Here is a 16,089-nt window from a genome sequence, read left to right as displayed (position 1 = left end):
CTCCAGGTCAGACGACTTATGGGTAATGGATCTGCTTTATAGTAAGATAAAGGTTTGGCAGGGGTGGCTTGTTATGTAGCCAGAGCAGTAGACCACACCTGCAGCACCGCTATTGCTTTCTTTCCTGACGCTTCCTCTGTCTCTTCCTGGACTCGATAACGATCCATGGCGCTCCGGCTGGTGTCCAGCATTTCTTGGTACTCTTCTGACTTTCCTCAGAGTCAGATTTAATTAATGAATTTCTTTTCAATATAAGGAGCTGCTATTATACTAGCTGTCGCCGTGCTTTGCTGTTTGTTTTTGGTAGGTGGAAACAAAAACTCGGCTGTTTGCCAGCATACACCAGCCTAAAACAGTCAGGCCCACCCAACCCACACACACACGCAGCCCTCTGTGGTACGTGTTTATCTACTATTTTGTTTGCTGCAGAACACAATGCACGATAAAAATCTTTGAAATATCAAAACTACAAAAATTAAATCACGACACAGCAAGGGATTACCGTAGTATTACTGGAGTTGGAAACACGGCTTGGATGCGAGTGTATATGGTAGAGAGAATATCAGTAAGGAGAAATTGCGTGCTCTCATACTCTGTGCTTGAGATGGCGCCGCCATAAATGTATTTAGTTGTATTTTGTATGTACATATTCATTGTTGATTAGCGTTGAGTTGCTGGCACAATGAGTGTCGTATGCTATTTCGAGAGCAAAGGAGGAATGGTTAAAGAACAGAAAACGCGAACACACCATGTTGTAACGAAACTTGCAACATTTTATTAATAACGCGTTTGTTACAGTACTTTGTTACAGAGAAAAGTAATTGCGTCCCAGGAAGGGGTCCCTTTGTATCGTGATACTCCCAACACTGGGGTCAACATCTGCCATTCAAAACTTTACATTTAAAAACCTCAAAATCAGAGCTGTCATTTGCAACTCGGTTCTGGCTCTATGGCAGGTTCTAGAGCCACGCTTCACGGTGGACGCGTTGGCTCTTCTGCTCAACATCCCTCCAGGAAAAACGCTGCTACGGCGCCACCTGGCGACGCACTTCCACCTGCTGGTGGGGGCAGACGCGCAGAAGCTGAAGCAGGAATGTCTGGAGAACCCCGACTACCTCGTGCTCACTGCTGCCGCAAGGGTTAAGGTGAGGTGCAAAAATGGATTCGGGTGATTTCCAATTGTTGGGGGATAATTAATAAAAATAAAGGTATGCAAAGTCACTCCTAAAATAAATTGCCATTCATATTACACTAATTTAAAAACTGATTACATCTTTATTTTAGGGGAAAATAAATATTGTACATCAAATTAATATTAGGTCAAAATCCATCATAACTCGTGCACTGCCCGATAAATGTCTATGGCATTTTCATTTTTCTCATTAAGGATGCTCAACAATTTTTTTTAGTGAAATATGGAAAAGTAAAATGTAGAAAATGAATCATTTTAAGAGCAAAGTGTTCTGATAGGTTTATTATTTATTGGTTTATTTAAAAAATCCTACCTAACTGATAACTTTATAGTCTAGTAGTCGATCCAAATAAGGAGAGAAGACATCAATGTATTGGATCTTTTTGTAACCTAGGAGATTTAATAAAAAGGTCAGGGAGGACCTTTAGAACAGGTTGGAATTTTTTATCTGAGGTTTGGGCTTACCCCTGTTCTCCTTGCAAATTCAAAATCTATTCAGTGTCTACTTAAACATTGGTCCGCACCACAGAAAGGAAAGTTGCCCTTGTTTTTCTTACACTGCTTTTATTCGTGTCCTTTATCTGCAAATGTGCGGTTTTAAGATTGTACCATAATCAAGCATTAGTTGATCATTTGACAAATATCGCAGACCACATTTGTCAACAATGGTTGCAGCAGAGGGCAGCAGGGCGGTTAGCATGCCCGCAGCACAGTTCTGAGGTCATGAGATCAAACCTTCCTGTGTGGAGTTTGCCTGTTCTCCTACTTGCGCGGGTTTTCATCCGGGCACTCCGGTTTCCTCCCACATTCCAAAAACATGCATGTCAGGTTAATTGGCTGATCCAAATTGTCCCTAGATGTGAATGAGAGAGTGAGTTGTATGTCTCTGTGTGCCCTGTGACTGGCTGGCAACCAGTTCAGGGTGTCCCCTGCCCACTGCCCAAAGATAGCGGGGATGGGCTCCAGCACCCCCCGCGACCCTAATGAGGATAAGCGGTGCAGATAATGGATGGATGGAAGTGTGCAGCAGAAATGTAACCCGGATTGCTACGATGACAGCTGCTGTCATCTCTTGATGACATAGGAAAATGCATCAGGTTTTATCTCATGATCACACTATTTTAACTCACAGTAATAATAATAATAATAATAATAATAATTTCCTTGTATTGTCATTCTGTGTAACAATGTACACAGAACGAAATGTCGATTGCACCTGACCCGTTGTAGCGAGCCGATGCAGCCGCAGCCAACAGAGGGCGCCGCCGACCACTTTTTAAGTCTTAGGAATGACTCGGCCGGGGACCACATTGTCTTGAATTTTTAATCTTATAGACGCAAGTGATAATGCTCTTTTACAACCTTGTACAACGTGGCACTGTCGTGGAGCATTATGGGAATGAGTTTAGCCAAAACAACGTTATACAACAGTTGACCAATCACGTGCGCCTTCAAGAAAAAAACGAGAAAGAACGTTCTGTGTGTAAGAAGAGTGTGATGATGAGATAAAAATCGAAAGGCCTTTCCCTTTTTTTCTAGATTACTAGTGGTATAGTTGATTCAGGATTATTATTTTTATTATCACTAGAGAAGAATCCTGTCAAGACATTTAACCGGTCTGTGGTACTGAAAACGTAGCTAAGCACTGTACTAAACTACAAACTTATCAGGGGAAGAATGGAAATAGTCCCCCAAAATATTGTTTTAATGGCAATTCCGGTGATTTCAGTAGTTTTTCTTGTTTTGTTTTGTTTTTGTCCAATTTTGTGTCAAAACCCCTTTTTGTTTTGCATCCAATAGCCGAGACGTCTGTCCTTCGGCGGTTTCGGAAGCCTCCGAAAAAAACGCCACACAGACTGCAATGAATATGTGTGTCCCATGGACGTGCAGCTCCACCAGGACCCCGAGGATCACCCGGTGAGCCCGGTCAAACAGGTGCGCCGAGCTCCTGGCGTCTTCGCATTGTTGCCAATAACACGCTTGTCTCTGGGACAGACTGAAGACACCGAGGGCGTGGCAAGGCAAATTGAGGCCTTTTCCAAAGGAATCAGTAATCTGACGGTGATTTTAACGCATGTGGAGTGAATTCTTCCCCTTATATGACTCTCACTTGAGCTCACGTTCTGCTTTTAGGGCATGCTGGAGGACGAGGACGTTTTTGGGGAGATTTCGGCAAGCCCGCAAAAAGACGATTTGTCTGATTAATATGCCAAAGGACACCATGAGTTACCCAACATTGTGTAGGCAAAATATTTTGTCTTTTAGCTCAACAAGGAAGTGCTTTTGAGAGTATTCGTATCCAAAACTTGCATTTAATTCAAATGTTTTTTTTTTTAGTAAAACAAATGAAAAGAAATCTGGTTTTGTTTCATCCCTTCAAACTCTATAACGCCATAACGTATGTGTGTTTTCAAAACCATTGTTCTGAGTGCCAAAACGTGAACAACACAGTTCGCACTGCTCATCAGTAAGTATCAAGCCCCTGGGAATGTTCCCCGTAAAATAAACCACCATTAGATGGCAGGAGTGACTTCCTATTTTTGCATTTGTCATCATGTTGTAATGAGCAGTGAGCAGTCTCTATTGGTAGCTTCAAAGACTGCTCGTGAACTGGATTTACCTTCGTAAAGCAAGCAAGATTTCTGTTAACGGCTACAAACACGTTTTCAAAAGCATTGTTCCTGAGTGCTAAAACGTAAACATGTATTTGTTGTTTTTTTTAAAAAACAATTATGAAGTGGTTGGCGCTGCTCATTATTAAGTATCAAGCCCCTGGGAATGATCTCAGTATAGTAAAACATCATTAGATGTCAGGAGTGACTATATATATATATATATATATAATCAATATATAGGCACGGGCACTGCTCGTGAACTGGATTTTTCCTTTGTAAAGCAGGCAAGATTTCTGTCCAAGAAAATAGAAACTCGCATATGGAAATTCTCGTGTGTCGAGGCGCTCATATAAAGAGCTGTACTAAGACACTGTGTCGATTTAAAAACGCTGTTGCTCGGCGAGTTAAGACTTTTCTTTATTTACTGTATTGTGTGCAATTTTACATTAGTTTCAACAAGTTGAAAGGGAAAAACCATTTCACAATATTACAGTAACTGTAAGAATAATGCGCCTCCTATCCGGGAGGAAAGGTTAATAAAATACAAGAGGAGACGCAGCCAGACAGGCCAAATTTGATTCGGACGGCGGAGTCCTCGTTAAATGAAGAAAACATTATTTGTCCAACAGGGCGGCGATCTCATTCACTCGTATGCTAGCTTGCTGTCGCAGCCCGATAGTCCGATGGCGAAGGCTTGCAGAGCGCACAAAGGGTAGTTGTAGTCCAGCGTGAAGATATCCTTGGCCACTCGCCCGAACTGCATCACGATGTATTCAGCTGAAATGCAGAGGGGAGGAAAAAAAACGGTTGAGTTCTAGTGCGGAGGTTAAAGGTATTCCCAAATTCTAAAACGTGCAAAATCTGAGGAAAGAGTACATGTTTTTTCAGTTGAGTCATATATATATATATATATATATATATGCAGTAGAACCTCGCTAGTTCGCGGTTCCACTTTTGCGGGTTCATAGTTTTGAAGGGGAGGGGGAGGCCCTGACACAATGCTTAGTTATGGTGAGTTACCACTCACTAACCACCCTCCTCCTTCAACTCCTCCCACCTCACCCCCTTCTTATGTGGCGCTGTTTATCATGGAGGAACTCGGCGACGTAAGTATATTCTCTTCTGTCACATTTCATCTCAAGTTTGACTTTATTATACCAAAAGCGAGCGGTTTTTTGTACTACTTAAACACGGCTAATTATGTGTGGTTTCGTGTATTTGTTATAAAAGCCTTTCGATGCCGCTAGCTAAAGTATGTTGTTATTGTCAAAAGGTAGCTCTTTCACTTTCATTAAAATGAACACAGACCATTTTTTTAATTGTTGTTTCCCAAAACGCTTCAAAAACACTCATCAAATATCACATTTTCACAGTTTTTATTTTCAATATGTAATGGGTAGTGTTAACAAGCAAAATAAAGCGAAATAGCTGCATGTGGTCGAGAGAGTTTAATACAATCATACTGAATGGTTCGTAGTGGTTTCGCCACAGTCCTATTCCGTGTAAATTGATTATGTAAGACATGGCTACACTTGTGGGTCATGTTTAGGTACATTCAGTTCCAGTGTGAAGAGTTCTGGATGAGTCACCCAATAACTCCTTGCCATCATGCCAGCGATCACTTCGGTTTAATGGCGGGGGGGGTTACTGTATACCTGTATAAGTTTTTTAAGCATTTTTGAAGGGGCGCCGCTACTTCTCGGATTTTCAGTTTTTGCGGGTGGTCTCGGTCCCCATTAACCGCGAAAACCGAGGGATTACTGTATATATATATATATATGTATATTGGTATATTCCAATTAGTTTCGGACATATAACTGTCCTTGACTTCCTGAGCTGTGATGTCACGTCATGCAAGCCAGTCACCGTATCGGTTTATGTATTGATAAATGAAAAGGTTACGAGTGTTTCAAGTCAAATTTTGGTATTTTCTGTGGAAAATGCCAAAGTGTCACAGGTGGATGCAGTAATGGTACAACTAAGGGCAAGTAGCTAAAAAGGGGCTAAATGGCAACGATTGTCATGATTGCCGATTCAGAGCACCTGTGACTGCTCAATTGGTGCCAACAGCCCTGAGAGCTGATTGGCTGATGAACTCCTTTTAAACCCCCGGCTGTCAAGAGATCCCAGTCAGATCGTCATGCGAACCGTTGCTCCCTGCTCGGCAAGCTCTCATGTTCAGACTCTACCCTGTTTTCTCTGCCTGATCCTCGTTGCCAACCTGTTTCTGGACCTGACTCTGTCCCGTTCTGCCTTCCTGTTATCCGATCTGTTTTGCCCCGCTACCTGCCTGACACTCGTCGCCGACCTCGTTTCTGAACTTGACACCGCCTTTGCGCTCCAGTCCCGGCTAACGACTTGTATTTGCTGCCTGTCTTCGACCCTCCTCGCTCGACACGGAAGTGCCACTTCTGCGTCTCCTGCTACCCTTGTCCGTCAACCGTCGGATTGTGGAAGCAAGTCCCGCTCGCCCTTTTTATTAATAAAAACTGAGAAAACGAGCGCTATTACTGTAAATTCCGGACTATAAGCCGCTACTTTTTTCCCAAATGTTCAGCCCTGCGGCTTATTCAGTGGAGCTGCCAATTAATGGAATTTTTCTAACGGCCACCAGCAGTGCTGGAGTATAAAACGTAAGATTAAGACCAGTAGATTATGTGTGCCAAGAAAGACTGCAACCTCTACGTTTGAGCATACATTGTAAAGTTAAGGTACGTTTCGATAATGACGAAGACGCCCTTGATGGCGATAGTTATGAGGAGGAAGTTAAGAACGATCTACCGTGGATTTCGCAAGTGAGGGATGCTTTATTTTTACCAGGTATGTTTGATACACTGCGAGAGTGATCCTAACTAGCGTGTTGGTACCTTTCAAAGGCACGGTTTGGGATGAAAGTTTTATTATTATTAAAGCTTTGAAAACTCTCTCGGTGTACCGTCTTTCTTCGTAATTATGTGTAACCATGTATAATATGTATTTGCAACTGTATATTTTTGTAATGTATTTATTTTAGAGATTTATTTTGTTATGTGTTCTACAGACAAATGAAAAAGAAGGGGCGGATCAAACGCGGGCTGATGGGAATTGGAGTAAAGCTGAGTTACCGTAGATCTGTCTCTTGTTGCAGCGGACAATAGTGGATATAAATTTTTCCCACCCTTAACTTTGGAAATATACATTTTGTTTCCTTGGATTACTTTCAACGGGACCCGGACTTTACAAGTCTGCATTATACCTTAATTACGGGTATCATTTTCCATTCAAGATGCCGATTGAGATTCCAGGTTTGTGTACTATCTATGAAATTAGAATCGTGGAACTTTGTGAATGGTCCGAGTTAAACTCATAATTGTGTCACGAGATCTACTACAGGCACATGCGGCTTATACATGAGTGCGGCTTGTGTAAGTGCAAAAGTGGCAAAACACCTAAAAAGTGGCAAAACACCTAAAGAGTGGCGTATGCGGCTTATAATCAGGTGCGCTTTATAGTCCGGAATTTACGGTAAGTCCTGCGTCTGTTTCTGGTCCGTGACAATGATAATGGAGCACGAACCAAGACTTACGGGGGCAAATCAATGAAAGGCGGCGGAAAAACGCAAGACTTGTCGACCAAAAACACTGAGCATCCAGGCTAACCTGGGACCAACAACAAAAAGGGCTTCAGCGACAAACACGATTAAGGCCCTGAATAAACAAAGGGACAAAGCAGGCTAGCCAGCCAAACAACACGCCGTGTGCTGCTGACAAAAACCGAAAGCTTTCCGCAGGCCCGACGCTAACGGGGAGCTAACCGGACAATACATCCACCGTGATACATGAGGTGTAAAACACAGACAAAAAGCCAAAATCGCCTGCCTAAAAGGGGACAGCGGCAGGTAAACCTACCCCAGGTTTTTGAGGTTGTGACTGTTTAGTTGAGTGTTTCAATAACCTCAGCGACAGGGTAAGTAGAGTTTCAATTTCTCCTATCAGAAATGAGCTGTGTGCAATTCCTGTTCACTCCAATCGAAAGTCTGTTTTGGAGCTGGCTCCTATGTTGTGTTAATGGGATTCACCCTGTTGAAAGTGAAGTGTTCATTCATGACGTCACAGCTCTAGAGGAAACGAGCTAAGTCGATCAACTCTGAGATGACATTTCTCGAGTGTCCTGGCACGTGGAATAGTTTGCGACATATCTGCATAATTGTGGGGAGTGAAGGATTTTTTATTTTATTTAATTGACTATAAGGGATTTTACAAATTACAGTTATTGAATGCAATGAAGATTTTTCACAGGAGGCTGAAGTTTGAGGACAGGTCGCGCTGTTCCAAGTGTAGAGTGTTTTGGTTTGGGAATTTTGATAGCGGGGCGCTGACGAGGGAATTCGGCCTTGTTTTGATAAACGCTTGGCATTGCTTTGAGCTGATATGTTTCCTTTAGACGTGGCGGCGCCTTTCGGCGAGGAGGTGAAGCTGGCACCTGACCCGCCCCATGGGGGAGGGGGGCTTCGTGACGCACTGGTCAGACGAGGTGGGGAGTTCCTGGCTCACCCATGGGGGAGGAGCCAATGCCCCAGCACGTGAAAAAGACGGAAGAAGAGAGAGAGCAGAGATGTGAGAGCAGATCGGAGATTGTGAGAGGGAGGCTCGACGAAGACTATTTAGACTAATTCGATGGAATTCACTTAGTTAAATACTTTAAGAAAATTAATCTGCCCCCGTGTGAAAATGCCAGCTATCTTTGTTCATTTTCCCATTAAGAAACGAGCATGCCTTGTTAGGAGAATAAAGTTTGTGTTTGGTTAACGGAGTCAGATAACTATCGTATTTTCCGCACTATAAGGCGCACCGGGTTATAGGGCGCACCCCGAAAAAATAGTTTTTGGTCCTATTTTTGACATACATAAGACGCACCGGATTATAAGGCGCTACAATGGGAACGTGGACAAAACAGTCAGACAGTTCAGTCAAATTTATTACCCCCTTAACATTCCCAAAGCTTGCAAAGACGCAAATACGGGTCGAGAACACGTGCGGATGCGGTGTCCGTATGTCACTCAAATGCATCGTTCCATCATTCGGAAGGTTAAAGTCTTGGGATTCAAGAAATGCTAACCATTCCTTAGTATCTATTTTCTTTTTCGCTCGCAACTTTACTGTGCATATGACAATAAACACTTGGAATTGAGTTTAATTTAAAAATAGACACTCCATTCCATCCATTATCTGCACCGCTTATCACAGAAACATCGAGTTCAGTTTGAAACAAGATACAGGGATAATATAGAAAGCGGGAGTAGCTCACCGAAGTCGTTGTGTTCATAATAATGTGCAGGCAATATCTTCTTATATCCGTGAGGGTAGTAAATCCAGGAAAATACAATATTTACAAATACAGAATAGAAAAAAATGCTTTCTCTATGCCGTCAGCCACATGCTATACGCATTCATCTTTTTCGGCCAATTGCAGGCTTTGTTTCGCCGTTTAAGCCAATGGCAGCCTGTAAATAATAAAAAGAATCCGCCCCTTGACCTCCGAATAACTTTAGCCAATAGTGATCGATTCAACTGATGATTGACACATCTTTTTCGGCCAATTGCAGGCTTTGTTTCGTCGTTTAAGCCAATGGCAGCCTGTAAATGATAAAAAGGATCCGCCCCTTGACCTCCGAATAACTTTAGCCAATAGTGATTGATTCAAATGATGATTGACACATTGGTTAGCCAATGAAACGCCGGTAAATAAATCCCAGCATACACCGCGTACTACTTGGTGTTCGGGGGAAAATCTAGTCGGCGGCTGCAAGTTAGTTGGAAAAGTTTGCAATTTTAAAATTGATCCATAAATAAGGCGCACTGTATTATAAGGCGCATGGTCAGCTTTTGAAAAAAATAAAGGCTTTTAGGTGCGCCTTATAGTGCGGAAAATACAGTAATTTGAACAATTTGGTAAACGCTACATTTGTAATATAATTTTTTCCCTAAGAGGAGGAACACTAAACGTTTTGTGACTAATTGGAAAAAAGTATTAAGGTTTTTCGGGATGCTTACGGTCGTTTGTGTGGATAATCTGGAAGTTCTTGACGGAGGCCTTAGTGACGCGGCCGTAGAAGTTGAGCGCGAAGGACTGCGTGTCTTCGTTCCACGCCGGCATCTTGTTGTGAAGCACGATCAAGTCGTCCAATAAGCGGCCCTGCCAGCGGCTCAGCAGGCCCTCCCCCTCCTAAACGGCAACAAGGGGAGGAAGTAATGCACAGGTGTCAAACAGGCGGCCCGCGGGCCGGATCAGGCCCGCTAAGGGATTGAATCCGGCCCGCCAGACAACACTCAGGGAAGCGCAAGAGAAAAACAAGCTGCAGGTTGAAATATGTCCACTTGATGTTGCCAAAGCCAGGTGCCTCTCACAAAGACATTGTACTTTTACGTATTGTTCTCTCTCTCTCTCTTTCTTTTCCACCCCTTTTCTCCCACTCTGTCTCTGTCTTTTTTACTCTCTGTGTCTCTCTTTTTCTCTTCCTTTGTTGCTCTTTGTCTCTTTCTCTCTGTCTTTTAACCTCTTTTGCTCTAACTTCCTTTTTTCCTTTTGTCGTTCTCTCTCCATACCCTTTGCGCTCTTTTCTCTCCTTCTGTCTTTCCATTTCTCTCCCTTTCTTTTCCCCCTCTCTCACGACGTTTTATCTTTTGTTTCTCACGCTCTCTCTCGCTCTCTCTTTTTCTTTCTTTGTCCCACCCTCTCGCCTTTTCCCTCCCTCTTTCTCTTATTTCTTTCTCTCTTTTTCTTTCTCTTTAATCTACTAGTCCGGCCCCCGACAGAATGTTTGTTCTATCGTGTGGCCCCCGAGTTAAAATGAGTTTTGACACCCCTGGAATAAAGAGTAAATTACAAATTTTGTTTCAAAATCTAATCTTTTAAAAAGCAATCGAGCAGTCCGATAAAGAAGGAGCGAGCGTGTTGCCAGCGTGTTTTGGAATAAGGGAGCGTGGGACGACGTCTCTATGATGAAGTTTCTTTCCGACACTGAGGAAGACGACTTTGACGGCTTCAGTTCTAAGGAGGAAGATGAGGACGGTTTACCGGAATTTTTACAAGTACGGTATGTTTTTTTTTTACCAGACCTGTTTACTGTGTTGCGAGCGTGTTGCTAGCGTGTTTTGGAATAAGGGAGCGTGGGACGTCATCTATATGACAAAGTTGCTTTTCGATGGCTTCAGTTGTAAGGAGGAAGATGAGGACGGTTTACCGTGATCAAGTACGGTATGTTTTTTTAACAGACCCTGTGTTACGAACGTGTTGCTCGCGTGTTGCTACCTGTCACAGACACCGTTTGGGATGAAAGTTATTATTATTAAAGCTTTGAAAACTCTCGGTGTACCGTCTTTCTTTGTAAATATGTGTAACCATGTATAATATGTATTTGCAACTGTATATTTTTGTAAAGTCTTTATTTCAGACACTTATTCTGATATGTTTCCCACAGGCGAATAAAAAAAGGGGCGAAAAAAACTGACGGGAAGTGGGGGCCGGTAAAGGTGAGTGTTTGTGGACGAGGCAGACAATAGTGGATATATATTCTTCCCACCCTTACCATTGAAAATATACACTTTTTTCCTTGGATTGCTTTCATAGGACCCGGACTCTGCAGGTCTGCATCAAACCTTAAGGACTGGTATCATTTTCCGTTCATTTTGCCGGCTCTGATTTTTGGACTGTGGACTTTAATGAAGGACATTCAGTTTCAATTGCGGGACTTCGTCGGGTTTGGGTTAATTTTGTGTTTGTGTTACATTTTTTTATGTGGGCGCATGCGGCTTATATACAGGTGCGGCTTGTGTAAGTACAAAATTGGTTTTCCTCTTAAAATGTGGTGGGTGCGGCTTATAATCAGGTGCGCTCTATAGTCCGGAATTTACGGTAATCGAAAAAAACAATCTGATTATTTAAACAATAGTAGCCTTAATTGTAAGTGAACTCTGAACTCACGTTTTCGGGCATGACGGGGACTCTCTCAAAGTTAGGACTCATTCCCGGGATGATAACTGTCATCTGGCGTGGTCCCTTGAGTCCAAGTATGTTGGTTTCCTGGCAGGCGTACGAGAAAACAATGAACATTGTATAAATCGGTGGTGTTATCCAGCTTTACCCACGTAGCAAATGGCGGCTAATTCCTGCCGAGTGCCGCAGTCCCCGCCCGAGTTCTTGCAAGGGTTGACGCCGTGGTTGTACACCGTGTATTTGGTGCCCATCAGGTTGGACCTGGCGGGAAGAACATCAGTAACGATATCAAGCGGTAGAAGGAATTTCTCCTGGCTTTTACCTCAGTTTGCCGATGAAGCTCTCGCCGTCTCTTGAGAGGTCCGTTGGGTCTACTGAAATGAGGTAGTTGGACGTCTTGCTCTTCTTGCGCTTCCTCCCAGCCAACAAAAACACCTTACGGAGGGAAATTCAGAAGCAAATACAATGCAGGTTTTTTTTTGGGTGGCTGCACCCAGAAAAACGGCAAGCTGCTCTTTTCCACCACGCATGGGCTCTAAATACAAAACGTTGATAACCCTGAAATAAGTCGAAGTTTTTGCCAGTATAATTCATATAATATATAACAGGAGCAAAATGGAAGTTCAACAGTATTTTTGTCACAAGTCAGGGCAGGAAACATGGATTGAGAACCCAATAGCATAACATACTCACAATTTACTAGGGAATAGAATAGAATAGAATAGAATATACCTTTATTGTCATTGTTACAAAATGGGTTAACATATTGTGACAACGAAATTGGGCATGACACTCCAGTTTCACACATTTACAGTGAGGTAAAAAAAAGCCAAGAAGATAAAGGAACAGAAAAGATAAAGTTATAAAACAAGGAGGATAAGGTTATACTGTAGTTATAATTTACACAAAATTTACACAAGAAATGTCGGCATGTAGGATGTTACATACAGTTTGGTATTGTAAGGGTTTGTGCAATATGCATTTGGTGCAAAAATAGTCATCATAGTGCAAGAAATAGTCAACATTGTGCAAGTTGAGCAGTAAACATAGTGCAGTCAACATTGTGCAAGAAACATAGACATGAGTACTATTTACGTTCGTATGAGGTAGGAGAGGAGGAATGCGCGCACACTCGATCCGGGGATCAATGGTTGCAGAAGTGGATTGAAATCCAAACAAAAGAGTGGTCAAAATCAAACAAATCAGGCCATAAATAAAACAGGATCAAACGCAGGCAAATTCACAGAACTAGGCATTACACAGAGTTTAACAGGAGTCTTGCAGAAGTTTCACAGAAGTATCTCAGACGCTCAGACGACTAACGACTCAAAGGACCACCTTTAAGTACTCCGAAGGAGCAATCAGTCAACGCGTCTGAGCCGGTGTCCATGGGCGGGGCCAATTGGGCACCGTGGCAACTGCGAAAGAACCCGACGCCACCCGGCTGGGACCAACTGGGCGCCATGGCAACTGTGACAATTTTATTCAATATTTACAATATACTCACGATATTTCTACTTTTTCACCTACAAATATAATCCTTAATTATTACATCCAAACTAAACAACTATCAAAAACACTACTAGTCCGGTTGCTTAAGCTTCCTATATTCCTCGAAAAACGATAACAATGCGAATGCGATTTGATCTTCTTACTACCTTATTCTTTAACGTATCCGGTTGTGTCACTCCACACATACTAGGCAAATATCTCATTTCACAGACATATTTAACCTATTACGCTCATTTACTCTCAAACCCCGCACCCCTGAGCCATACATCACTGTTGGTACCACCACACCTTCATACAATCCTTGCTTTCCATCCATTCACAGCGCACTACATCTAAACAATCCATTCAGCATAACCATTGCATTGCACCCTTCACCCACCCTCTTCTTCACATCCTCCTCCATACTTAAAACCATCTACCTCATGCAACTTTACCTCATTCAACAAAATTCCTAATCCACCTACGTTACCACCTCTCGAACAACGTATTACCTTACTCTTGTCTACATTCATCAGTCCTGCTGCAAAGTCAGCCACCAAAGCAGTGTCATCTGCAAACAGCTGACTTTTCATGCGTCATACATCTTCACAAACTATGCCTGGAGTCTGAGCTGTTTTACGCACCTCAAGCGCCGTATACAGATTGCCACTCTAATCCATTAGTACTTATTGACATTCTTCTTCCTAAACATGCTGTTTCATCCCATGAACTCCCGCTCCAGACACATTTCAATCAGTCTCTTGCCACTCTTGTTCACTCCTGAGACACCAAATCTTCTAATCAGCCCTTCCTTCCTCACATTACCAACTCTGGCATTCAAATCTCCCAACACAAGCGCATTACAATTCACTCTAAACCAGGGGTGTCCAAACTACGGCAGTTTTTATTGGCCCGAAACAAATTCTGAAAATATAGTTGAATATGGCCCGCACATGGCGCTTGAGCTCAACTCTGTTGCACTTCTCAGTTTTAACACTAGATGGAGCCAGTAACAGAAAAGGTGCTTCTCCACCCATGCATTTGATCCCCTGAACTGGAAAACATTGGAATTGTGTTTTCTTTGCTTATTTAATGAACCTTCTTGTCATTAATTTTTTTCTCTCCTTTTGTTTTTTTTTCTCAGCTCTTCACTATTTTTTCATTTTGGTATTTTTTTCTTTTTTGTTCTATTTCGCCCCTTCCTTTAAGTCATTTGTGTATAATTTTAGATAATATTTGGTCGTGTAGGGATTAAAGGAGCAAAAACAACCTGAAGAGCCGTTTGGGACCCGATAGAGCCGGTTTTTTTTAGTGAGCCGAGCCGAAGAAGCCGGTTCTCGAAGAACTCTACCGACTTTACTCAACTTCGTTCTACTTCGACCTTGACTTCAAAATACCGAATTTAGAACACAGCATCAGCGGAACGTATTTTTACCTTCATGCACTGTAACTTTGACTTAATTCTCTTTTTAATTAGCAATTTTGAGCCCTCATTTTTGTGACCTGACTAGATTTTCTTGTGCGCGGAAAATATAAGTACAGAAAGTCACCGCTTCTGAGATTTTTTTTCTTTCTAAGAAAGTTGAAAAAGTGAACACCTGGCGTCTTTTCAGAATCTGAGGTAACTGCAATCGGCACGCTGAAATCCTAAAACTATTTTAGCTTTAATCCAATATATAATCCCTACACCTGGCATTCCATCCATCCATCCATTTTCTGTGCAGCATATCCCCAATAGGGTCGCTGTCCACCTGGTATTGAAACTTGCTTATTTTTAATTTGGATGGTACCACCTTTGCCTGAATTCACAGAGCCACGAAAAACCCTGAAAAAAGCAAATGGTTTCACCTTCTTGCCGTCTTCCTTCTCCATGTGCATGTAGAACGTGGGATAGATGCCCTTCTTGTCGCGGGTGATTCGACATTTGACGGTGGTGCCACGTGGTGCCGGCTTCAGCACAAACTCCTCTAAATTGGACACCTCGATAGCAGGCGAACTTACGGAGGAACCGCTAGCAACCGCTTCCTGGGGAGAAACGGTGTAAGGCGCAACCAAGGGGATGGCGAGCATTGTCGAGTCCGAAACTTCTCACCGGTTTCTTGGCTACCGTGGCAGAGGTGATCTGTGCGCTCGGGATCGGCGATTGCGGACGCTCATCGTCGCTGTCTTCGCTGGATTCGTCAAAATTCATGCTGGTGGACAGGCCTGGACACAAAAACATTAGAGGTAACATCGGGTCTAAGAAGTCCAGACCGACTCAACCCAGGCCCAAGGGTATTAAAGCTTGACACAGCCCGAGCCTGACCAATTACCATTATTTGCAGGACCCAGCCCGAAGCAAACCAGAAATGTGATATTTTATTTGCGAGGACTCGGGAGGAGGGCCGATTTATGATAACAAAATAACGCCTGTCTTGTGTAACAAAATGAAATTAAACAAGACTAAATAAACATTTACATCTTTTATATTTCTGTGTCCGCAGATGTTTTTTAAACTCACGATTTTCCATCATTTGAGGTATTTTATCTTTAGGAGTTGATTGGAAATTAAGGGTGTCGGGCAGTGTTCCCTCTGAGCTGCGCGCGTGCGCAATTGCGCACTGCTCGCACATTCTCTGCGCACAAGAAAATCTAGCCGGCGCACAAAAATGAGGGCTTAAAATTACTAATTAAGAAGCGACTTAAGTCAAAGTTACAGTGCATGAAAGTAAAAATACAAGGGTTCCCCTGACGTTGTGTCCTAAATGCGGTATTTGGAAGTCGAGTCGAAGTAGAACGAAGTTGAGTAAAGTTAGTAGAGTTGGTCGAGAACCGGCT

At 42.8% G+C, this 16,089-nt stretch overlaps 2 protein-coding genes across 6 annotated transcripts in view; one reads left to right on the top strand and one right to left on the bottom strand.

Moving 5' to 3' along the window:
- Positions 1-3,706, top strand: part of LOC148356740 (liprin-beta-1-like) — a 31,314-nt gene extending 27,608 nt beyond the window's left edge. The window contains exons 22-24 of one of the 2 annotated variants that reach the window (XM_088347422.1): positions 957-1,145; positions 2,993-3,253; positions 3,326-3,706. In XM_088347422.1, the coding sequence (XP_088203548.1) occupies positions 957-1,145; positions 2,993-3,253; positions 3,326-3,397 (522 nt within the window). In that variant the 3' untranslated portion in view covers positions 3,398-3,706. The remainder of the gene's footprint in view (positions 1-956; positions 1,146-2,992; positions 3,254-3,325) is intronic. The other variant, XM_088347423.1, reaches the window with a different exon arrangement.
- Positions 3,707-4,206: 500 nt separating this feature from the next.
- The window catches only part of tulp3 (TUB like protein 3), a 26,791-nt gene continuing 14,908 nt past the window's right edge, over positions 4,207-16,089 (bottom strand). For all 4 annotated transcript variants that reach the window (XM_088346812.1, XM_088346813.1, XM_088346814.1 and 1 more), the window contains 7 exons: positions 15,365-15,477; positions 15,121-15,297; positions 12,104-12,216; positions 11,934-12,042; positions 11,770-11,868; positions 9,840-10,011; positions 4,207-4,584 (listed from right to left, as the gene is read on the bottom strand). In XM_088346812.1, coding sequence (XP_088202938.1) covers positions 4,451-4,584; positions 9,840-10,011; positions 11,770-11,868; positions 11,934-12,042; positions 12,104-12,216; positions 15,121-15,297; positions 15,365-15,477 — 917 coding nt within the window. In that variant the 3' untranslated portion in view covers positions 4,207-4,450. The remainder of the gene's footprint in view (positions 4,585-9,839; positions 10,012-11,769; positions 11,869-11,933; positions 12,043-12,103; positions 12,217-15,120; positions 15,298-15,364; positions 15,478-16,089) is intronic.

Source organism: Urocampus carinirostris, chromosome 11 (genome assembly GCF_059441175.1).
Source record: "Urocampus carinirostris isolate Australia breed hairy pipefish chromosome 11, RoL_Ucar_1.0, whole genome shotgun sequence".
Taxonomy (NCBI): Eukaryota; Metazoa; Chordata; class Actinopteri; order Syngnathiformes; family Syngnathidae; genus Urocampus; species Urocampus carinirostris.
The sequence above is the reverse complement of the archived record's forward strand: the minus strand, read 5'-3'. Positions and strand labels throughout refer to the sequence as shown.